This window comes from Lissotriton vulgaris, chromosome 3_1 (genome assembly GCF_964263255.1).
Source record: "Lissotriton vulgaris chromosome 3_1, aLisVul1.2, whole genome shotgun sequence".
NCBI lineage: Eukaryota > Metazoa > Chordata > Amphibia > Caudata > Salamandridae > Lissotriton > Lissotriton vulgaris.
This window is the reverse complement of record NC_141689.1, coordinates 238,889,364-238,915,232: the sequence shown is the minus strand read 5'-3', so window position 1 is coordinate 238,915,232 and position 25,869 is coordinate 238,889,364. Positions and strand designations below refer to the sequence as shown.

The window sequence follows — 25,869 nt, the reverse complement described above, 5'->3', positions numbered from 1 at the left end:
TTCCTCTGAGAAGGAGCATGTGATGCTGGTGAGAGGGCGGTGTGTATAATCTTTACTTCAGATCAGTGAGTCCTGCACATTGTAGAAAAGAGATTCCCTACCCTTTCAGCAACAACCTCCCAACCCAACACTTCTTTATTCCTGATGACCATCAATGCATCATGCAGGAGGGGTATGTGGCTCTGCTGCAGATCGGAGCAGTGTGAATTGGTGTCAGAGCAGGAAGTTGGTCAAAGGTGCTACTCTCAGTACTTCCTGATTTCAAGGAAGGACGGTGCTCTTTGTCCATTCCTAGACTGCATAGAGTCTCATAAACTGGTAGTTGCCCAAGGATAAGTTCAGTATGCTTTCTCTTTCCAAGGTATTGCTAATAGTGGATGGAGAAGACTGGATGGTGTCTCTAGACCTACAGGATGGTTACTTTCTTGTACCAATCATGCGGCCACACAGGAAAGACTTTCGTTTTGTGGCAGGTTTAACTCACTATCAATTCAAGCTTCTTCCATTTGGATTGACTTAGCACCTCAAGTCGTCACCAAGGTAATGGTGGTGGTGGTCACGACCCATCTCATGATGTTAGGGGTAACCGTATTCCAATAAGATGACTGGCTTCTCAAAGCTTGTGCAGATGGTGATGTACCAACTACAGATGATAACTTCACTGCTGTTCTACGTGCATTTTTCAAAAGGCACACACATGTCGCACCTGGGGCCCTCCCAGCTCCTATTATTGATAGAGACTGGATTGGATACAATTTTGCTCAGGGTTTTCCCTTCTCTACTGAGGATCCGGTAATACAGGATATGATTCTGATGTTTCGGGTAGGAGCTCGGATTCCAGTCCTGAAATTCTCGATCCTGTTTGGCCTTTTTGCTTCGTTCATCCTCCTGGTCCTGCTTCAGCACTGGTACATGGGGCTCTCCAATGGTGCTTCCGTAGGGTAAGCCCGGCGTCAGATCTGGTAGACTCCATCATGATCTACAGGGATGCGGCAGCTGACTTAATTTATTAGGGAACAGAGGAGAACTTGTCTTGAAGGAGTCCTTTCTGTCCTTCGCCAGTAGTGATGGACTCATCCACCTTTTGGTGGGGCGCACAAAGGGTGCGTATCTGGGAGAACTGGAGATCAGAGGTCTCTGCTCATGAGAAGCGCAAGATTGCACATTAGTGTGCTGGAACTCAGGAGCAATTTGGCTGGTGCTCAGGTAGTGCCTCCTGTCCCGTCATGGTCTATCTGTTTATCCAGATCTTGACAGACAACATGACCGTGTTAACAAGTAATGAGGAGTTGGTTCTCACCTCTGTCGGGAAGCACTGATGCTCTAGATTTGGGTGCACCAACTAGGGCTGTGGCTGCTAGCCAACCATTAGGCAGATTCACTCAAAGTCAGAGCAGACAGGCTTGGTGTCATCATGCCACACACGAGAGGCACCATCCTCCGAGGGTGGTTCAGGACATCTTTGCCCTGTGGTACAGGCTTCAGGTGGATAATTTTGCCATTCCGCGATGCCCATTGATGACATTTTGTACCCTCCAGCATTAGCTTTGGATAGTGCATTTCACTTGAAATAGAAATTTCCGCTTTGCAACGAGCTTCCTCTCATACCTTTATTTTCTCATGTTCTGAGGAAGATTGACCAGTACTGGGCCAAGTCATTCTAATGGCCCCTTAATGCACAAGAAGGATGTGGTACACAGACCTCTGGCACATTTCCCTATACGCTCCCATTCATTTCCCATTCACTTAATGTCCTGCACTCCAGTCTCAAAGGGTTACACTGTCAACACTAAGTTGAGTGGAACAATTTGAGTTCCTTTCAGCTTGCACTGGAAATGGTTGACATGATCCAATTTGTTTGTCACCCCTCAACTAAATTGGTCTATTCTTGGAGATGGAGTAAGTTTATAGCTAGGTGTACAAGCAGACGCATTGATCCCTTTAAAGCTTCTATGCCCTTTATTCTCCAATTCGCATTGTCCTCGGGATGGTTGTGCTGTTGGCACAATTAAGGTGTACATTGTGGGCTTGTCAGCCTTTTAATGTCTCACAGATCAAACTTCCTGGTTGAAATCACTGGTGTTTACCGGATTTTTGAAAGGTTTGATTAATTTATTTCTGCCAGTGGGACCTGAATTTAGTGTTGACAATCTTAATGGGTACTCCATTTGACCCCCTGCATAGTTGCTAGGTGAGCTTACTTACTTTAAAGATTGCATTTTCAGTTTCTCGTTTCAGCAGGCTGCAGGCTAGGAGTGTTCACACAAACTCCTACTGCGAACCAAGGTGACTTTCCTACTAAGGTGGTGCCTCCATTCCATCTAGAACAATTTTGCCCCACCCTACCAAGGAAGTGGAGTGGCTGCACAGGCAGGACCTCCCAGTTGTGCTTTTATGAGTCTTAATATTTTCCTTTAACTATTCAGAGTAAAATGGTTCCTAACACGAGACAAAATCAAGATAGTATCCCTCTGACCGGACACGGATTTGCCGTGGATTGGACTTGTAAAATGCCATTGGAAGTACAAAATCTTCCCATCCTTAATCCCATTCAGTCCTCTAAGTTTTCTCAACACTCAGCCAAGCTAGTTCTCTTTGCTCCCCGACCAGGATTTGTGTTTTGACCTTAATGTCATACATTTTTAGGACTGTTCGAATATTGATAGAGAAAAAGAGTAATGAAAAGACCCGAGGTCATTGGTATCTATCCTTTCTCGTGACTACTGATTCTGTATTGCATATTGGTTAAGATCACATAAATGCTCTTCAGAAAGGATGTTGCTCATTCACATTGTTCTAATTTCTCCAAAGACATCTTTCCCGGAGTAATGTGCATTCTGTAAATATTAGTCTGTGGATGCTCAGTTTGCTTAGACGTTTCTGTAAAACCTTTTTCATTGTAACTTTTCTTCAGCGCTTGTTATTACTACCTCGCAATTTTTGTGAATGGTAGGGCTCTAGGGAATAAAACATTTTGTCTTAATAGTAAGCACAAGTTCTAAGTCTTGGTTGTTTGACGTGTGCATTGCCCACATACTGCTTCCATCTCCTGGTTAACTTTAGCTATAATATACAATTGAAGTAAAACAAGTCGAGATTGGCATCCAGGCCGTGCTTGCGAGGTAGGAAGTCTTCCTCTGGGGGCAGAGTGCACATCTACAGCACTTTTTTGATTTTTCATGGTAGAGGAGAACTAAAGGCTAAGGGTTGTTAACCTTGCCTACGTGTTGGAAAGGAGTCAGATGCTGTTTGTGTTGAAATTTTTTATTAAAAAGTTTTTAGATGAAAATATAGAAATACGTACATATGTAAATAGATAATAAGATATTGATAAATGAATCATAATACAGGTATGAAAATGATATAATTATACATAGGATACAATGGATGTGGAAAAGCAAAAATAGCAAATATTCTATAAGCTATAAAGTAAAAAATAGCAGAAAAGAAGAAAGCGAAAGAATGAAAGGAAAAGAGAAAAGAAAAGGAAAAAGAACAAAGAATCCCAGAGTAACAAGAGAAAGGAGAAAAGGAGATGAGACCGAGACATATGAAAAGGATTAAGGAGCAGAAAAAAACAGGAAGAGTACACAAACGCAAAATAAAAACAATTAAGGCGGGATAACAGACGTTGGAGAGGAAGGAATGGAGACAGAGTCACTATCCACTGTGGCTTCTAGGAATGGGGACCATGTTTGAAGAAAAACAGAAGCCTGATCTTGCAAGTTATAAATTACACGTTCATAAGAGGCTGTTTGTACCATAGCCACTAGCCACTCTTCCTGAGAAGGAGATAAGGAGGACTTTCAATGACGTAATATACAGATTTTGGCCGTAGCCAAAGCAGTATGAAGAAGACAATGTCGGAAGACCTCGAAAATCATGTAAAATAATATTTGCAGAAGTAAAGGGTAATGGTAATGATATAGTAGATGCCAAAGCCTTTCTTATAAAAAGCCAAAATGATCTAGTACGGGGGCATTCACAAATAATGTGTGCAATATCACAGCCAGAAGCAGAACATCTCCAGCACAAAGAGTGTGTTATCAATTTAGCATGATGTAGTTTAGATGGTGACCAGTGCCATTCATGAATGATTTTGAAAATGCAAAATTTGAGACGAGCCTCTCGGACACCCTTATGTAAACCTTCCAGAATTTGATCCCATTGAGTAATGGAATATGTAACTGATAAGCGAGATTGCCATTTTAATTGAAGAGCTTTCGAGAGGGGTTGCGAAAAAAGAGGATGCAGGAAAGTTTTATAAAGACCAGAAGTCACACCTTTAAAATTTCCCCACAAATGTAAGTAAGACAAAATAGGAGACGCGGCCAACAATTCGGGTGGAGAACCTAAATGTTTTGTGATGGCTTGTTGAAGTTGAGTATATTGACGGGATTGTATGGATGGTAAATGGAATTCCTCACTGATTTGAGAGAAAGATTTAAAGTTGTTGTCATGGAACAGTTGTTCCAAAGAGTGAACACTCCTGCCACAGAGGCCATGATAACATGCGACCATGAACACGAATAGCCGAGTTGGACCATTAAGGAGCTTTGACATGAAGCCGCGGATTAGATTTAAGTAAACGATGACTTCTTTGCCAAGATTTATACATAGCAGATAAGATAGGATTTTTAGGGTCGGAAGAACTGGGACCTTTACCATATAAAAGGGACAAGCCAAAACTAGAAGATAATAAGTGACGTTCAAGTGGGACCCATTGAGGTATGTCTTTAGACTTGGGCAAAAAGAAGGAAAGTTGTGAAAGATGGAGGGCGAGTGAGTAATGCTCAATAGAGGGAAGACCCAAGCCGCCGTGTAATTAGTAGGATTTTAGTTTGGCCAAGGTAAGACGCGGTTTAGCCGTACCCAAGATAAAAAAATTACTTTTGGAGTCAATGGACCGAAGAATAGTCAGGGGAATGTTTAGAGGGAGCATACCTAGAACATAAAGAAATCGCGGTAGGGTGACCATCTTAACCGCCTGAACCCGCCCCCAAAGAGATAAGCCGAGGACTTTCCATTTATCGAAATCACGTTGCATTTGTGCAATCAATGGTGTTAAATTGTCCATAACTATATTATCCAATCCTCTGTTAATCAATACTCCTAAATATTTAAGGCGGGAAGATTGCCAGTGAAATGGAAAACCAGAAATTGCAGCTTTTGTAGTACCAATGGACATGGGCAATGCTTCACTCTTATCCCAGTTAATCTTATAACCGGAAAAAGAAGAGAAATTATTTATGATGCGAAGGAGAGCAGGGAGAGAGCGGGGAAGATCAGTAAGTGTGAGAAGAATATCATCCGCGTATAAATACATTTTTGAATGACCAATTGGAAGAGGAACTCCAACCACTGCGGGTGATTGACGTATTGCAGCAGTCAAAGGTTCCAGTGCCAGAAGGAAAAGAAGAGGGGAAAGAGGACAACCTTGACGAGTACCCCGTCTTATTGGAAATGGAGTAGAAAGGAAACTGCCGCAGTTAACTTGAGCTGAAGGACTATCATATAACAGACGCACTTTAGCTATAAACTGGTCGCCTAAACCAAATCGTTGCATTATGGTAAAAAGATACTCCCACTCAATACGGTTGACTGCTTTTTCGGCATCCAAAGAAAGGAGTAGGGCATCGTTAGCGAGATTTTTAGCTGACCATAAAGCATGAGAGAGAGTACGTAAATGATTTCGAGATGAACGACCAGGAACAAAGCCTACTTGTGAATTGTGGATTAAAGAAGGTAAAACCTTACGAAGACGTGATGCGAGGATACTTGCAAGAATCTTAACATCAGAGTTTAAAAGAGATATGGGGCGGTAACTACCACACAGCAGAGGATCTTTACCAGGTTTTGGTAAAACAGCTATGATGGCCTTGTTGGAAATAGAACCAAGAGAAGATTCCTCTATGTCTTCTGCAAATGCAGCATGTAGAGTATCAACCATACTCTGACCAGTCCACTTGAAAAATTCAGGGGGGGAAACCATTCTCACCTGGTGCTTTATGGTACGTAAGGTAGCAATAGCTGAGGAAATTTCCTCCTTCGTAATAGCTCCGTCAAGTAGAGCTCTACCATCATCAGAGAGTCGTGGAAGATGTACCGTGTCCCAAAAATTGGACATCTCTGACGTGTCTGTGTGAGTGCTTGGTGAATAGAGAGATCTGTAAAATGAAGCAAATTCATCAAAGATTTCTTGCGGTCAAATAATCATATCGCCAGAACTTGATTTAATAGCGGGAATTGCCATAGCAGCCTCCCTCTGACGCAGTTGCGCAGCCAATAGCCGGCCAGCTTTTTCCCCTTGCTCGTAGTGACGCCCTTTCATCCTTTGTAAGGCATATTCGGCCTTAGAAGTAAAGACTATTAAGAGACTTGCGTGCCTGCTCCAACAATTTACGATTTTGAAGGGTTGGTTTTGAAACATATAATTGGGAAAGTCGGCAAATGTCTTTTTCCAAATCAGCCTGTTTGGCAGCGTTTTTCTTGTTATATAGAGCAGCGTCCCGCATAAGTTGGCCTCTGATAGTTGCCTTAGCAGCTGCCCATACCGTTCTTTTAGAGGGAATTGAGTCCTCATTATTCAAAAGGTAGTCCCGCAGGTGTGACTGTAAAAGAAGTTTACCTGTTGGTGTTTTATATTTATTGATGGTTAAACGCCAGGACTTGCGCCCCGGACTGGAAAGACCCAGATCAAGAGACAAGAAAACAGGGGAGTGGTCAGAAATGGCTGCTTCTAGAATTTTCGATTCTGTAACTAGCCGGACTGTATGTTGCGAAAGAAGAAAGTAGTCGAGACGGGAGAATGTACCGTGAGTAGAAGAAAAGAATGTGTATTCTTTATCCTCAGGGTGACTGAGTCTCCAGTGATCAACAAGACCAGTATCAGTAAGAATGTCACGCAAAATGGCTCTATCGGATGCATTGACGGTATCAAGGCAACCTGTTCTGTCAAGGGCAGGATCTGGAGCCAAGTTCCAATCACCTCCAATGAAAAATTGGGTAGCATTTATTTCTGTGAGGAGGCGATTGAGTCGAAGGAAAAATTGCTTTTTGGAACCTAATGGAGCGTAGACAGAACCAAGAGTGAAGTAGTGTGGCTCACTGGTTAGAGGCGGCAGACCCGAGAGCAGAGGACGGCCCGGGACCAGGGTTCGATTTCAGGCTGGGCAGGTTTCTAGACCAGGGTCAGCGGACTCGATAATTCTCTCGCCTCGGTGCCCACTCTGATCAGCGTTCACACTCGGCAACTCTGGGCATTAGCTTGCCTCATCTTCACTAACGGCCCCACCAGACCGCCGGGGATGCCTGGTCTCACCCTGGAGATACCCATTAAGGGACCATCTCTCAGGGAAGCCAGGAAGGGTTTCGCAGCGGTCGAAGCGCCTTGGGACCCTCCGGGTAAGTAGTGCGCTATATAAATGCCTATACATTTACATTTACATTTACAACCAAGACAAATGAAGTTTCAACTTAACAAATACATACCGACCATCCGGATCAGTCCATGTCTTGAGAATCGTAAAAGGAAGTGACTTTCGAAAGAGGATGGCAACCCCACATTTACGAACAGGGTTGGGATTAGTGGGATCCGGTTTAGAAACACTGCTATGAATGACTTTACCAACCCAATCCCTGCTAAGTTTACTTGATTCGATATCGTCCAAATGGGTTTCCTGCAGTAAGGCAATGTCTACATGTTTAGAATGCAAATAAGAAAGAACCTTCTTTCGTTTAATATAATGGGTGAGGCCATGAACATTCCAGGAAATCACCGACAACGGATGGGTAGAAGACATGACAGTAAAAAGAAAAGAGAAAATAAATAAATAGAGATAAGAGAAGAAGTTTGTTACTCTGGGCAAGGAGGAAAAAGAGAGAAGAAAAAGAAAAGGGAACGTAGATTATAAAGGCAGCGTGAAGAGTGGAACAGACAAGCAAAAATGAATAGAGAGAGAAAAGTATTAAAGATGCAAAGAAGAGAATGAAAGAGAAAGAAAAGAAAAAAGAAACCTAGACTGTTAACTACGGGTCTGGGTACACCTACAGCAGCACCAAGGGAGGCCGGACCCCCTCAGAGCAAAGAAGAATGGGGATTCGGGGAACAATTAATAAAACTGAATATGTAAAACGTATTTAGAATATGATTACAACAAGAATAATATGGAAAACCATATACCATTATCATGAAATATAGGCAGTGAAATAGAAAAAATCATGATATAAGAACCATACAATAAGAGAATAACAGGGGGAGAAAAAATAAAAGCAAGGGAAATGGAATAAAAACAAGACATATTACATAATAAAAGAGGTGCGAAAGATAGAATGAAAGAAATATGAAAGTTAGATGAGAGGAATAGAGAAATCCAGCACCATCATAAAGAGGGGGAGAAAAGAGAATAGAAAGTACAGATAATAATGCATGGGAATAAAAGCATAGGAAAATACCAGAACCTATTTTAAGAAATATATGAAAGTATCCAAAGCGGTGTGCCCCTGAAGGAAATGAATAATGTCACGTTAAGTAACGAGTATAATATCATAAGGAAGGAATGCATTGGAAAAAGGACCACCATAGTAAAGGTAACAATTTTGAGGCAAGCCTACAAACAGAGATATACTCTGAGGAGGCTGAACGCGTAGTGTAAAACCATGAAAGAACAGGGAGGTAAAAAACACAATATGAAACAGAGAACAGAAGTTATCACACCACAAAAAGAAAGACGGCGTTAGAATAAGACCTAGACGAGAATATTAGGATAAGGAAAAGAAGAAGAAAAACACGAAAAGGAGACAAACCAACAATGGCACATAAAAAGAGGGAAAGAGATAGCATGTAAAGACAAGGAGGGAAAACCATAAAATCATGCAATGGAAGAGAAACAAAAGAAAATGATTAAAAACAATCTAAACATAGAAAACAATGAAACAAATAGACATCATTCAAAAGCGAAATAATTAATAAATGAAATATTGAGTGGTTACCCGAACAACAATAACATCACTATAACAGGGAGAATGGATAGGAAGAAAGAAAAACTACCTGCGGGAAGGTAACAGCCTTATAGTATATAATAAGCAAAACCTGAAAATGATTAAATGACTGTAAAACTGAAAATCACATATTAATAGTGAATATAGAATAACAGTAAGGCATAAGGCATTATACAGAACACTAAGTATAAGGAGCCTCATTATACCATGCATGAAAGTCTCAGTGGACTAAACAAAGCATTATGAACAACAAATACTGCTATAAACTTATAGAATAAGAAAAAGAAAGAAAATATTAGAAATATTAGAACATAAAAGAGAATTCAGTCAGCATCAGAAGGCATCTTAAGAGGCGATCTAGACCTGTATCTTTGCTGTGTTTTAGTGAGAGAGGAGACAGAATGTAGTGCTGAATCCCTGTCCTCCTGAGAGCGAGACAGACGAGTGAGATCCCTGCCACGTTGTCTAGATTCAGGAGAGGTGTATAATTGAGATGTTGGTAGAGTCATAGAGGAGAACTTGGACTGAGGAGGTTGGGCAGAGGAAGGAGACTGAGTTTCCATATCATTGGATTTGATATCGTCCAGGAACTGTTGTAGAAGTGCAGGATCATAAAAGTCTTTGGACTCTCCATTCCTGCTAATACGAAAACGTGCAGGTTCAAATAATCCACATTTGATGTCCATTTGACGTAACTGGGGCCGCATAGAAAGAAACGCTTTCCGCCGTTCCTTCGTTTCTTTAGAAAAGTCTGCAGCCATATGGATGGTATGACCTTGAAACAGGAAGGAGCCATGAGTGCGAGCCAATGATAAAATCTGTCTGGTTTGCTCATGCCGAAGAAAACAAGCAATAATTGGCCTGGGCCTTGCCGAAGGACCAGAACGTGGTGGGCCCAGTCTGAGCACGTTGGAGCTTAAGAGGAGGAGCAAAAGAAATTCCAGTCAAAGTGGGAAGGGCATTACAAAGAAAGGACTTCATATCTTGCTGTTCGATATTTTCTGGAAAACCAAAAAAGCGGATATTGTCTCTACGACTGCGATCTTCCAAATCGATGATCTTACTGTGTAGAAAAAGTAGATCTTGATCTGAACCCTGAACAGAATCTAGTCGGCCTTCTATATCCACTATTTTAGAGTCAATGACGTCAATCCTTGTGTGGAAAGTAGTGAGTTCTGCCCTGATAGACTTAGTCTCTGCAGTTAACGAAGTCATGGCAATATCCAGACCTTCCAGTCGTCGTTTAACTCCAGAGAGTTCTTGCAAAATGCGTTGCATAGTATTAGATAAGGATTTGTCGCTCTGAGGTGATGCAGCTTGCGGTGTAGGTGGTGACGCTGATCCATTACCTTTAGCTGTCGAAGTAGAGGATTGTTTAACCACATCAGTAAAAAGTGTTTGTTTAGGCCCACGACCACCATTTCTATTATTAGACATTTCCGTGCACCGTTGTAGTGGTGGTCTACAATAGCGAATAGAGGAAATATTGGAATATGAGGCAATGATGAAATATGTCAAATAACAGGAAAGTAGTAAAATATGAGCAGCAAGTGAATGTCCAAAACTAACAGCATACAATTAATGCCTGAAATTTGAAAAAATCATTACAGCATTGCCACAAAATAACAAATAGTATGCCACTAAACCAAGGTAGTGCTGAAGTGCCAAGTCATGCGTACCAAAAGTACCTCAGAAACAAAGCATGGAAATACAGTAAATGAGCACGACAGTGGATCAGCAATGCAGTGATGACAAAGTAATTGTACATAATGTGAGAGTACGCACTGAATCTGAAGGTAAAGCGTTTCTTAAATGGAAGGTAATATATGAAAGAGTAGAAGTATCATACACTCAGGACTGCCACAAAGAAAACATGAGATTATGGTGTTGGCATATAAAGCAATGACTGTGAATGAGAGTCAAAAGTTACTTGAAGGTATAGCTGGTAGTAAGGCAAAATAAGAAAACTGACTGAAAAGTTTCTTAAAGTGGGCATAAGGCTGATAATCCAGCCTGTGAAATTTCAACAGCATGAGTGCAGTAATAGTCCATGTGTCTGTGGCATCAACACATTAATGTATGTAAAATACAGTTGAAAGGGTTCCAAAAGTATAAAGTGCAGAGAGGCAGAACAGAAAATCCGGTAGAAAGTACTTTAAACAGCCTCCAGTTGGTGATATTCGTCGTGTGGAAATAATTCTGAGAGGATTCTCTTACAAAACTTCAAAGAAATCAACTGGAAAACTCTTTGAATGAAGGCGCCGTGTATTAAGAAGATACACAATGTTATGCAGGCTTCATTGTGGTCTCCGTAAGCTGAGGAGCACGGCCTCGTCGTTTGAGGGGGCGCGGCCTAATGTATGAAAGAGCCCGGTCCTAAATTAGCAGGAGGCGCGGCTTACCCTGAGGAGAGGCGCGGCATCATTAGCGCGCAGCTCACGGTGCGCACCGCAGGACAGACGGGCTCCCCGTGCTCATGCCAGAAGAAAAGGGATACAGCGCCCCCGAGGGCTCCGGAAAAGCACCGCTGGGCTCAGCAAAGTCCCCGCTTGCAATGGGGCACTGACAGCAGGATCCAGAACAGGAGATGAGAGCAAAAAGCTCGTATGGGGTCCGTCCCTCGGCGGAGCCTCGCAGTCAGGCGGCCATCTTCCTGCGTGGCCAGACCACGCCCCCCAGATGCTGTTTGGATTATTTCTTAAACTAAGAGAATCCAAACAGCATTGACTCTTTTCTGGAGTAAAGACAAATAAGTCTGTGAGCACCCTAAACTGATGCACTCACGCTTATGAGACCCTGGTGAAACAAAGTTGGTGGTCAGTCCTTGGCAAGGATGTTTCTATTGCTCCTTGTTGGGACTCAGGCATGTCTGTCTGCTCCAACAAGAAGCCAGACAGCATGTGTCTCCTTGTTTGGGCACACAATTGTTGTATGTTTGTGCCCCAGAAATGAGCCAGTTACTGTTTGGATTTTTTCCCTAGGCTTAAAAAAATCTGAAAAGTATTTGGCTCTTGCTGGGGCACAGACACACACCTACTCTGTCTAAGAATGATTTTTATGGACAGAAAAGCATTCCGAGATGAAGGAGCTGTTTGAAAATGAATCAGGAAGTAGAAAGTGAAAGGCAAGGGGATAGGAACAATCCCTGTATGTTCACTTTCAGTCTCCACTAGGGACCGAAAGTGGACTAGGGTTTATTGCTTCTGTTGGCGGAGTGGAAGGAGGTTGGCTACCCCTCCCCCTCTCTCTTGTCTCCCTTCCCTCCCACCACCAGAAAAAATGGATTGAGCTACTGAGCATGGCTGGGGCCATAGCTCTCTCTGTAGCTTAACTCACTGGCTCGATCTTTGGATTAGATTTGCCGGGAGTAGGTAATCCCTCCCAGGTACAATCATATGTGTGTGTAGTATCACTCAAGATGTCAGGTGCACGATAACGGTGTGGCCTGGAAGTGTGCACCCACCCAACTCATTCAGGAGTTTGCCAATGTCTAGAGGGGACTGGGCTCCGACAAAACTCTTCCCAGCATTGCCTGCAGTAGAAGGAGTTAGAAAACAGGACTGTCTGGCTCGTGGTATCCTTTTACCTCATCAATGTGTATATATATATATATATATATATATATATATGTCCAACAAAGTTCCTCTGAAATCGTGTGCGCTCTCATTGCTTTGGGCAAACTTTGTTGGATTTAATTACACGGCAGCCCTGCCGTGGAGAGCTGCGCCATCTCCAAACTCACGAGTGAGAGGCTGCAAGTTGGAACTGTGCCACACTTGATTTACAGCATTTCAAAGGAATACAAAATATAAACGGACTCAGCAAACATGACCCACTGGAGGGGAATAAGAACTTCCAAAAATGAACTTTAAAAAGGTCATACATGAAGCAGCACCTACTGGAAGGTAATTACTTACTCTGATTAGGACTACAAATCCTAGCATGCTTGGAGAAAGTGACGCAAACAGCGAGGCTCACTGGGGGTGTGTAAAGGAGGCATGCTCAAAATGAAATCATCAGAGTCAGCTGCTGGGTGTATGAAAAGTCCATGATTAAGAGGCAGGAGCCTGGAAACGCGTCGGCCGGAAACGAATTTTAAACATGAATGCTGCTGCTCGTTTCTTTATTGAAATAAACCGGATGGTTTTCTCTGGAATCGTGTGCGCTCTCATTGCTTTGGGCAAACTTTGTTGGATTTAATTACACGGCAGCCCTGCCGTGGAGAGCTGCGCCATCTCCAAACTCACGAGTGAGAGGCTGCAAGTTGGAACTGTGCCACACTTGATTTACAGCATTTCAAAGGAATACAAAATATAAACGGACTCAGCAAACATGACCCACTGGAGGGGAATAAGAACTTCCAAAAATGAACTTTAAAAAGGTCATACATGAAGCAGCACCTACTGGAAGGTAATTACTTACTCTGATTAGGACTACAAATCCTAGCATGCTTGGAGAAAGTGACGCAAACAGCGAGGCTCACTGGGGGTGTGTAAAGGAGGCATGCTCAAAATGAAATCATCAGAGTCAGCTGCTGGGTGTATGAAAAGTCCATGATTAAGAGGCAGGAGCCTGGAAACGCGTCGGACGGAAACGAATTTTAAACATGAATGCTGCTGCTCGTTTCTTTATTGAAATAAACCGGATGGTTTCCTCTGAAATCGTGTGCGCTCTCATTGCTTTGGGCAAAATTTGTTGGATTTAATTACACGGCAGCCCTGCCGTGGAGAGCTGCGCCATCTCCAAACTCACGAGTGAGAGGCTGCAAGTTGGAACTGTGCCACACTTGATTTACAGCATTTCAAAGGAATACAAAATATAAACGGACTCAGCAAACATGACCCACTGGAGGGGAATAAGAACTTCCAAAAATGAACTTTAAAAAGGTCATACATGAAGCAGCACCTACTGGAAGGTAATTACTTACTCTGATTAGGACTACAAATCCTAGCATGCTTGGAGAAAGTGACGCAAACAGCGAGGCTCACTGGGGGTGTGTAAAGGAGGCATGCTCAAAATGAAATCATCAGAGTCAGCTGCTGGGTGTATGAAAAGTCCATGATTAAGAGGCAGGAGCCTGGAAACGCGCCGGACGGAAACGAATTTTAAACATGAATGCTGCTGCTCGTTTCTTTATTGAAATAAACCGGATGGTTTCCTCTGAAATCGTGTGCGCTCTCATTGCTTTGGGCAAACTTTGTTGGATTTAATTACACGGCAGCCCTGCCGTGGAGAGCTGCGCCATCTCCAAACTCACGAGTGAGAGGCTGCAAGTTGGAACTGTGCCACACTTGATTTACAGCATTTCAAAGGAATACAAAATATAAACGGACTCAGCAAACATGACCCACTGGAGGGGAATACGAACTTCCAAAAATGAACTTTAAAAAGGTCATACATGAAGCAGCACCTACTGGAAGGTAATTACTTACTCTGATTAGGACTACAAATCCTAGCATGCTTGAAGAAAGTGACGCAAACAGCGAGGCTCACTGGGGGTGTGTAAAGGAGGCATGCTCAAAATGAAATCATCAGAGTCAGCTGCTGGGTGTATGAAAAGTCCATGATTAAGAGGCAGGAGCCTGGAAACGCGTCGGACGGAAACGAATTTTAAACATGAATGCTGCTGCTCGTTTCTTTATTGAAATAAACCGGATGGTTTCCTCTGAAATCGTGTGCGCTCTCATTGCTTTGGGCAAACTTTGTTGGATATATATATATGTGTATATATATATATTTAATATATGTAATATATGGCATAATAGCATCCTCGAGACACCCCTTTGAAGTGAAGGGTTAAAGTAGTTATTTCCAATTCTCCAGTATTGGGGTATCTTTCATAGATTCTCAAGCTTGAATCATTCCCCGTCGTCGGAGTGGGAGTCCCACGGTACATAAAAATAGCAATAAATATGCATAACATAGCCATATCATAGGTAAATTAAAACCAGGAAGTAAAATAGCTAGAAGTTAATAGGAGAAAATCTTCCATTTTCATGACTCGTCCAAGTCATTATATATAGTCTAAACTACAGCCAATCAGGTGATAGCACCCTCCAGAATGTTCTCCCCAGAGGCTCAGGCTCCCAGATTTTCTACTGCATGTCGTGTGAAGGGAACCTCCCTGAGCTCTGCTCAGTACTTCTCAGGTTTCTTCATTTCATGATGTCTTCTTCTAAGAAATCTCTCTTTAGACCTTGTGAGTCTTTTGGGAGGCTCCGGCTGTTTTCTGAAGACCCCCACAAGAATTGCATTTACTGCTTGTACCCGGACCACCATGTGAGAGACTGCAAAATCTGCAGAACTATCCCTCAAAAAACTCTGAGGGACAGAGAGGGAGGTCTACTTCTGTGGCTACAGAAGATTAATAATCAAGACAACCCATTATCTGACGTTGGAAGTGTTTCCTCTGTCAGGACTTCTTCCTCTAGGAAGAGGACTAGCGACACAGATTTGACATCTCCTGGGGCTAAGGTGTTGAAAAAACAGCACACCTCTAAGAGTGCTGAGTTGCCTTCCACTTCCAAAAAGGCTCCTTCACCTAGTAAGGGTAAAACTCTACCCTCTATGTCCCTGAGAAACACTGAAATCTCAGGCTTCTAAACCCATTTCTGACAGAGATTTTCCTCAGAAACAGGGTCCCTTGTGGACGAGCTCGACGACGACGTCTTCGTCGACGAAGCCTGCAATCGCTGCGATGACGTCTACTGCAACTTTCTCATCTCCAAAGCCTCCAATGATACTGTTGTCGGCTTCGACGCTGGTGTCCGTCTCTGTGAGACCACCCACGTCAGTCACTGCCTTCTCGTCGACGAAGAAGTTGAAGTCTACTGTCGACGTCCCTCTGTCGACGAAGAATAAAAAAGCCTTGTCGATGATTGCTTCATCGACGGCTGCCTCGTTGACGCCTGCCTCGCCGACTCCTGCCCCGTTGACGGTAACCTCGTCTAACCCGCCTCATTGATGACTGCCTCGTCGACGCTGCAACTATCATCCTGCACTGATCTTCAAGTTTGGTCTTCGTCTACGGCCACAGCATCCTCAAAGTCATCTATGGTACCGTCTACACAATTGCCACCGTCGACGACAGTGCCTTCCTTGCTTCAAAGGCGCAGGTCTTCCTTGGAGGTCCACTCTCCTGTTCACACCTCCCCCAGTAGAGTTCCTCTTGCGTTGCCCAAGCAGGTATTGGATTATGGGGCTGATGAGGAGGAATCTGAGGAGGATGACAGATTTCATACTGCCAGGAGCCATTCAGAGCTCTTCATTAAATATCAAGACGTAGATCAAGAAGAGGACTACTACCCTGAAACTGCTCCTTCAGCTACAGTGTCAAACCCTACAGCACAATTGCCTCTATCACTTCTAAACAATTTGCAGTACATGTTGGATGACTATTATTGCCGATTTCCTCCATCTGAATCGGCTTCTTCTATCCCACCAACACCCGTTTATCAATCTTCAACAGTGCTGAGGTCGCCCAGACCAGTATCTCCTATACCTTCGTTGTCTCATCATCCTCAGGAAGCTCACACCACGGATGATGACAGGGAAGAAGGAGAATTGGATGACAGATCACTCCTTACGGAATGGTATGACTATCAAATACAAACTCCGTCTCCTTCGACTCCTGCTCCTGTTTACTCACCTGCAGTTGACTTCGGAGGTTTTTTGGTTCTGATGGAAAGAGCAGCACAACAGTTCCTCCTTCCCATAGAAACAAAGAAAGATGATTGTTTCCTTTATGATTTTAAAGACCAGCCGAGGGAACAAGTACAAACTATCCCAATTATTGACTTTATTTGGCAAGAAGGGCTGAAAGTCATGAAGACTCCTGCCTCCATTCCTGTGGTCCTGCCTCGCCTCGAAAAGAAATATAAGGCACTGGATATTTCATCAGCATGTCTGATACATCAGCCTAAGGCAGATTCCATTATCGCCCAAGCAGCACAACGCTGAGCATGGAATCCATCCTGTCCATTGGCAATGGGCGACGTCTAGACGCCACTGGAAAGAAAGTTTCGACCATGGCGGCCACTACTGTCCATGCAGCTAACTCACTGGCCATCTTAGGCCGCTATGATAGACAGATGTGGTCGGACATCTCTTCCTTCCTCGAGATGTTACCTGAACCCTCCAAGGCAGAAGCGCTCAAGATCCTCCAGGAGGGAGAGCAAGTTTCTGCTGAGATTATCAATTCTGCTGTGGATGTTTGCGTCTACAGGTTTTCGGCAACTGGCAGGTGCTGCTGTCCTGCGGCGACAGAGCTGGTGGAAATCCACATAATTTCGTCAGGAAGTTCAGACGAAGGTAATAGACATGCCTTTTGATGGCGAGTCTCTTTTTGGATAGCATATTGACGATGCCCTCCAAGCCATTAAAAAAAGATACAGAGACAGCAAGATCTCTCAGTACTTTTCCGTTTCAAAAACCGCCTTTTCGTGGCACTAGAGGACATGGATCCTTCGCTGGTCGAGGAGGCTATAACCAGTTGAGACAATACCAGTCCTATCAGGGTAGCCAATGTTACTCTTCTCAACGTCAACAATCCTTCAGGCAACAATCAACTGCGTCTTATGCACAGAACAGAAGGAAGTCATCCTACCGCAGACGGGATACGTCTAAGTAGCAGTGACACCTGCCACCTGCTCTACCGCTCATTCCTACAAACGTTGGAGGAAGGATCTCCCATTTTTACTCAACCTGGTCTTCTGTAACAACATACAAATGGGTCTTGGACATTGTGGCCGGAGGCCACGTTCTAGAGTTTGTCAAACTTCCTCCGAATTCTCCTCCCAAAGGCCCGCCTCCAGCTCATTTCACATAGCTTTTCCCCCAAATAAATTTGATGTTAAAGAAGGGAGTGATCGAAGTGGTTCCAAAATTAGAAAGAGGCACCGGTTTCTAGTCCAGATTTTTTCTAATAAAAAGAAATCGAGGGAATGGCACCCCATTCTGGATCTTGGTTCCCTAAACAAATATCTCAAAGAACAATCTTTCCGGATGTTGACTCTCCAAGAAGTCCTACAACTCCTCACTGCGGGGATCACATGACCACCCTCGACCTCCAAGGCGCTTACTTTCATGTCCTGATATTACCCAGATACAGAAAGTTCTTGAGGTTCAGAGTGTCTGGCAGGCTCTTCCAGTTCAAAGTCCTTCCCTTCGAACTACGTTCCGCGCCCCGTGTCTTCACCAAGGTTTTGGCACCAGTGGCTGCACACCTTCGACTATAAGGAATTCAAATTTTGCCTTATTTAGACGACTGCCTTATCAAGGCAAATTCTATCGCAGTTGCAAGCGCCCATACTCAGAAATGTCTGTCACTCTTCCAATCTCTGGGTCTCTCCATCAATCTAGACAAGTCTCAACTCATCCCATCGCAGACAAGAATGTTCTTAGGAGCCACCATAGACACTCTACGGACACAAGCCTTTGTCTCAAACGAAAGACAACAAAACCTTTGCAAGCTTGCCCAATTTCTACGATCAAAAAGGTGCGTTTCTGCCCAACAGTTCAAGTCACTTCTTGGGATGCTCTCATCCTGCATTCCCCTAGTCCTCAACTGTCATCTCAAGATGAGACCCCAGCAAGAGGAGCTCAACAAACAATGGCTACAGGTTTCAGGGTCCTTCGATGATCTCATCCGCATCACTCCTCAGATACGAAAAGCTTTACTCTGGTGGACTTGGAAACGTGGCAGCAGGCCTCTCATTCCTAGTGGAAGCTCCAAGTTTCGTCATCACTACAGGCGCCTCCCTCGAAAGGTGGGGATCACGCCTTCAAGGACTGACAGTCAACGGCAAATGGGATGGTCAACAAAGGACTTGGCATATCAACCTTTTAGAGTTGCTAGCGATCTTCCTGGCACTAAAATCTTTTCGCACCATCATCATTCTTGGGGGATCAGTGTTGATCCGGACGGACAACACAACAAGAATGCACTACCTAAACAAACAAGGAGGGGCGAGATCCACTCTGCTGTCCCAGCAAGCCCAGCAAATTTGGGATTGGGCGATCCGGCATCAAATGACTCTGGCAGCAGTCCATGTTCCGGGAGTATCCAACATCCTCACGGACTTCCTCAGCAGGTCGACAGCGTCCAACCACGAGGGGGAGCTCCATCAACCAATGTTGGATCGTATATTTCAGAAGTGGGGTGAACCCGATTTGGACTTGTCTGCGACAAGTCTGAATCGCAAATGCCCATTCTACGCAAGTTGGCTTCCCCAACAAGACTCACACGGGAATGCGTTTTTGATGAACTGGTCACAGATCTATGCCTACGCTTTTCTGCCAATACCGTTGGTTCCCATGGTTCTCAGGAAAATGATGAAAGAGCCTTGTCGCCTACTCCTCATAACTCCCAGGTGTCCTCGCCAGTTTTTAGTTTACCAAACTCCTCCTTCTATCCGAATTCAATCTCATTCAGTTGCAACCAATACCAAATCTCCTATCCATCCGAATCGACAAGATCTACTATACGGATCCTGCATCTTTGCGCTTAGCAGCCTGGCTGCTGAACACCTTGAATTTGCTCACTTAGACATTCCTTCAGAATGCAGGGAGGTCTTAGCTAATGCTAGAGCGCCCTCCACAATAAAAACCTAAGCGATTTTGCCTCTGGTGTCATTCCGCCAACATTCGCCCAATCCTTGCAAAACCGGAACAACTTTTGCCTTTCTTTTTGCATCTGGCAAAATCAGGCCTTTCCCATTGTACTCTTAAAGTATTCTTAGCGGCTATCTCAAGATTCCGACAGGATGGTTCACAATCTCTTTACTCCTTTACAAAACAATTCTTCAAAGGATTGTTTTGTATGTTTTCTCCCATCCGCTGCCCACCTCCACCCTGGCATCTTAACATTGTTCTGTCACAACTCATGCGGCACTCCTTTGAACCTATTCATAGGGCCGATTTGAAGTTTGTTTCGTGGAAGATGTCTCTGCTGTTAGCTCTCACATCAGCCAGGCGGGTCAGTGACATTCAGGCCTTCACTATTAAACCACCTTTCCTTCAATTCATCAGGGACTCGGTAGTGCTCCGCACTAACCCCATTTTTATGCCGAAAGTACCTTCTGATTTCCATCTCAATGAACCAGTTATTTTAAAGACTTTCTTTCCTAATCCTCAGTCACCTGTGGAAAGGGCTTTACATACCCTTGGTATCAAAAGATGTCTAAAATTTTATTTACAAAGGACTTCCTCAATACGAAAATCTGATCAGCTTTTTATAGCATATGGAAAAATGCACAAAGCGCACTCAATAACCAAACAGACCATAGCTCGTTGGATTTCTGCGGCAATCTCTTTCTGTCATCAGCAAGCGGGTAGACCGCTGCAGGCAACTCCGAGAGCACATTCTACTAGAGCAATCTCTTCTTCTACTGCTCTCTTTGCTGGTGTGCCTCGTCATCAAATCTGCAGAGCTGCAACATGATCCAGAAGGCACACCTTTACCAAACACTACTGCCTGGAAGCTGCCAGCAATGCAGACACGTCTGTGGGACAAGCGGTTCTCCGTAATCTTTTTAAATAAGGCGATTCTCTATTCTTCCCTCCTCTTTGATGCATTCTTATATAGTTATCTTTTATAATTATATATTTAAATATTGCTATAGATATACATATGCTTATTTTATCTGGTGTTGCTTTATATATATATATATATATACATATATATATATATATGTATATTTTGTATATATATATTTCTTTGATGATCTCACAAGCATCATTATGGAATTACTGCTTTCTACTTTGATTCAAGCATGTGAATCTATGAAAGATACCCCAATACTGTAGAAGAACAAAAGTTAATTACCTGTAAACTATGGTTCTCCAGTATTGGTATCTTTCATAGATTCACATGCGAAACCACCCACCTCCCCTCAGAGGCTCTTATATCACGCTGTAAAATCTGATAGCCTGAGCCTCTAGGGAGAACATTCTGGAGAATGCTGTCGCCTGATTGGCTGTAGTTTGGACTATATATAATGACTTTGACGAGTCATGAAAGTGGAAGATTTTTTCCTATTAACTTCTAGCTATTTTACTTCCAGGTTCTAATTTACCTATGATATGGCTATGTTATGCATATTTATTGCTATTTTTATGTACCGTGGGACTCCCACTCCGATGACGGGGAATGATTCAAGCATGTGAATCTATGAAAGATACCAATACTGGGGTACCACAGTTTACAGGTAAGTAACTTTTGTTCTTTCCCATCGGATCATCTTCGCACATTGCTTTATCAGTGTAGGTTCACTCCCATTCTAATTTTGTGCCTTATGTGGTTTACTGTTTCAGCGACTCACCCAGTAACTAAAGAGAGGAAAGCGGGCGGTGATGTACACAAAACACTATTCAGGTTATCTGAAGTCTGCTTAATTTCAAGAAATTGCTAAATACAAAATATCTTTAACTGTTCCTTAAGACTAAAACAATACTATTACTTTGACCTATACCATTATATTCAGTGCCATTACTTTGACAGTTATTTCTACGATTGTATCTACTCTTTGGGCCAGATGTATGACCCTTTTTTGCAGGCTGCAAATGGGAGATCCTCCCATTTGCAACCGCAAAAAAGGGTAATGGCATGTACTGACTCGCAAAATAGCATTTGGGACTCCCGCTATTAGGAAGGGGCGTCCCTTCCTAATAGCGAATCACCATGCTATGTACGATTGCCGCAAAACACTTCCAGTTTACTACCTACTTCTAGTAGGTGGTAAACCACTCGCAGACGGGAAGTATGTGAGAAAATATTTTTAAGTGCAGGCAGTGGTCCAAGGGGCCACTGCCTGCTCTTAAAAAATGTAACTGAAAAGTTACATTTTTCTATTTTAAATGCATGCCGTTTAAAAAAAAAAAAGACTGCTTTATCTAAAAGCAGTCCCAGACATGGTGGTCTGCTAACCCCAGCAGGCCACCATCCCTGGGAGTGCTAGCCATTCCTAATGGGGTCGCAAATTGCGACAGCCTCATCAATATTCAATAGGCATGCAATTTGCGACCCCATTAGGAATCGTTAACAGTGTCTGAGACAATGTTCTACATCTTAATTTCCAAGTCGCCAATTGCGAGTCGCAAATTGGAGGGTCGTATATCTGGCCCAAAGACTATTCAGGAAAGTTACACATTAGTTTAAAAGTAAAAGTACACTATAAGAATCATATTGAATGTATGGGGGTTTTTAAAAATTAAATTAAATCACTTGAAATGTTTCTAGACATTCATTTCCCATTTTAATTTAAAAAAGTTTCATTCAACAAAAATAAATACGATAATTTATTACATTAAATGAATTAACTAAAGCATTTTAACTGAATTTTTGCATTAATATAGGGATAAGAATTTCCTAATTTAATTAAATTGCATGCTATTCATATTAATATATTTCAATAGGGGGTAGGATTAGGCTAACCATTTTATTTACTCTAAGTATTGACCATACATATTTTTTATTTCCTTTTATTAAAATGATTACTTTTTTTATTCCAGTGTAATTTATAATAACATAATTACATATTTTCAGTCTGTTAGTTTATTGGTCGGGCTAAGGTTGTGTTAATGCTAGGGCTAACATTTTAGTTATTTCATGGTTAATGCTTAGTATAAACGTGAGCAGGCCTAAGTAATGGTAAGTTTAGTGAAAAAAGGTTAAGGATTGGTGGTGTAAGAGAAGGATCAACATGGCTCTGTAGTCATGGCGTGCTCCTCCTATAAATTACAAATCTAAACACTTTCCTCGCTTTAAAGCAGACCCTTTCTGGGACCTACCATCTATTGGAATTCTTACTGTCTTTCCTCAAGACACAACTGGACCATCTTGGGCGTTGTTGAATGTGGATGATAACCCTTGTTCTCCAGCCTCTGTTTTTTGCTTATTCGCGTCCTTACATAAGATGCCTTCATTACTTGTATTGTGTTATTTCTTATTTATCAAGCGCACTTATGAATCAAAGAGTATAGCAGTGCGGTATGAAATTAAGTGTATAAAACAAAGTGGCATTGCTGTATACTGTTTCGTTTCTCGAGAGGGAGAGTCTTCAGTTTGCCTGTACATTTACCTGATTCCTGAATGCCTTCTTGCCAATAATCAGAAAGAAACATTAGTGAGGAAGTATTCAGTGCAGTCCTTAGGAAACTACTCCCCATTTCCAGTTGTACAAAACACAAAATGAGATCAATTATTGATATACCCCACTTTTAGAGCTGTAATCATACCAATAAACGTTACAGAAATGTGTACAGTTCTGTATTTACTATTAGTATTTCGGGTACCTTTAAGCCCTGGAATAAGTAAAATCTTATCTTTTGTAACTCCGCTAACATATACATGTTTCTTATAAAGGACCTTTGCATATCAGTCTTCTACTGCAAGAGTTCCAGGGTTGACAACGATCGACACATCATCTCTTCGCACGTCATTGTCAGACTACTCTGCAGTGCCCTTTCATCGCTCATCCATGTCGGGTATTCCAGCAGATTTGCCAGGTGAGTGATGTTCTTTATCATCTTCTAATTTACTATAATTCTCTTCTCCCTGCACTCACCTCAAGACTTTAGTAGAAAGGCTGTGGTGCCAAAACGAATCTTCTTTGCTGGCCATTGTATTCGTATACTTTTCTCCATTAATGTTTGCGGACAAACGAGCAAGTGTATGGTGTAGAGAGACAGGAGCATAAACTGACTGCTAAATACATTGAATTTGGAACATAAAATAGCAATAATTACATAGATAATAATGGAAACCCAAAATACATAAAAACGAAAAGAAAACAAGTATCTAAATGAAGCACAACTAGTGATAATGGGAAGATGTATTGCACAAACTGCCCTTTATGGATAGAAACAAGCCTTTACAGCAAATGCAAGCCATACACAATTATTTCAGATAAGAAATAGTTGTAAAAAAATTCATACAAACCAAAAAGTATCTGATTTGAAACAAACATTAAGAAATGTTGACAGGTGGCATTGAAAATTACAATAAGCACTGTCATCTTCTCCCTAAAAATGGGAGAGAAACTTTCTACTGCCCGTGTTTCCCATCCCCAGGAGATCCATGGTATGAGAGCAAAAACTAAATACAAAGAATGAAAATAATCCCCTCCAGTACAGATGCGAAGAACAAAATGTCTGTGAGAGACAGATTTCTGCTTGGATATGGATGACTATCTGCTTTTTCCAGGCTTGTTTCCCGAGTAATACCTTGGAGCAGATACATGAGAGCTGACCAAAACTGGTAAATCGATCTTCGTTGGAAAATATCATCACACATGAGAGCGGGAAAAACCTCTGATGGCCAAAAAGGAAGAAGCAACTGTAAGCTGGACTGCAAAATGCCGAAGAAGGAAGTACCACAACTCCAGGAATGATGGCAGCAATCCAGGAACGAGTGCTATTGAAAGTCTCTGTCGAACGTTCTGAGCCTTCCATTTATAGTATAGGCTAAACCTGCAGGTTTAGACTACAACGTCTACTCCGAAACCTTTCAAGAGGAGGATGAAATGGACCATCTTAGAAAAGTTCTCATATGTAGCCGGAATACACATTTCCTGACATTTGAGAATGCCCCTTGAGGAAGAAAGTAATAGCCAGAGCGTAACCATCCATGTTTCCTAGTAAAACATGATTATTCAGCAAGTTCAAAGAGTGCATCTGCATGGTTGATGACTTCATGGATAGATGTCATGTGGTTGCAGAAGAGTCGAGTAGAATCTAAAGAGAACAATGCATATATACGCATGCTGAGAGGTCAGCCTCTGGAGCAGCAGACTACATGGAAACACCAAAACCAAATACACAAATGATCATACCTGCTCAGCTCCGAATGATAGGGTTCTCTACAAATCAACATAACTTAACATAGCCAGAAATAAGTGCAGTGTAGTTCACAGAGGCAGCTACAGAAAGACATGGCCCAGAAAGTGCAGTGACAAAGTCTCTACCTCTAGAATCACACATTAATAAAAGGAAAATATCAGGTGGCACAGATGAAAAATAACCAAAAGGTGCCTGCCATATAAGGTATTGCGTCTACTGGGGTTCGTCAAGATAAGCATGAGCATGCCCTGGAAAAATGAGCAGTGAATAAAGATTAACTGTCAGTTGATATCTGGGGAACACAGCCAAAGGAGGGAAAAGATCTCACAGAACAGGTGATATCATGCCCCCTTCCAGAGTTTTGCAAAGCAGAAACATGAATGCATTGTGCAAGTTCCCAGGAACACTCAAAGAACTTTTAAGATCTGCAGACAATCCTTGAGTCGAAAATCTCGTATACTTATTTGTGGTGAAGAAGGTTAGTTAGTAAAATGCTGCGAACAAATGTTTTAACTAATGCAATTGAACGGCACGCGTATAAAAAAGCTAACCGACACGCAAAAGCCAATTATAATCTTATGCACATTGAAAAGGCGCAAAAATGCACTAAAGAGATCTTTTCCAATTGTAATATTGTGCCCACACACCTCTTGTGATTGCACAATTACCCCATTTCAATCTCTCTGCTCTTAGCTTTCTAACTTTCTCCATGATACAATCTCCAAAATTCTTAATCCCGTATCTGAAGCTTCAGAAGATCTGACTCTTTGTAAATGTTCACTAATCTCCTAGAGGTTACCACTAGAATGATGTCCTATGAAGACTGTTAAAACTCTGGCTTCCTCCATTACGCCAGTTCTCACAAAACTTTTTAATATTTCTGTAGCGCCTGGGAGGTTTCCCTCATCTGAAAATAGCTCAGGTCCTTTGAAGAAACATACATCTGACCATGATATTATGGCCACTTACAAGCCTACTTAATTGATCCCCTTCACTGCTAAAATCATAGCATGCATAATGAACACCCAACTC

General features: G+C 42.5%; 1 protein-coding gene across 3 annotated transcripts in view; it reads left to right on the top strand.

Moving 5' to 3' along the window:
• The window catches only part of PIAS2 (protein inhibitor of activated STAT 2), a 515,220-nt gene that overhangs the window by 400,549 nt on the left and 88,802 nt on the right, over positions 1-25,869 (top strand). For all 3 annotated transcript variants that reach the window (XM_086960351.1, XM_086960352.1, XM_086960354.1), the window contains one exon: positions 23,363-23,505. In XM_086960351.1, coding sequence (XP_086816477.1) covers positions 23,363-23,505 — 143 coding nt within the window. The remainder of the gene's footprint in view (positions 1-23,362; positions 23,506-25,869) is intronic.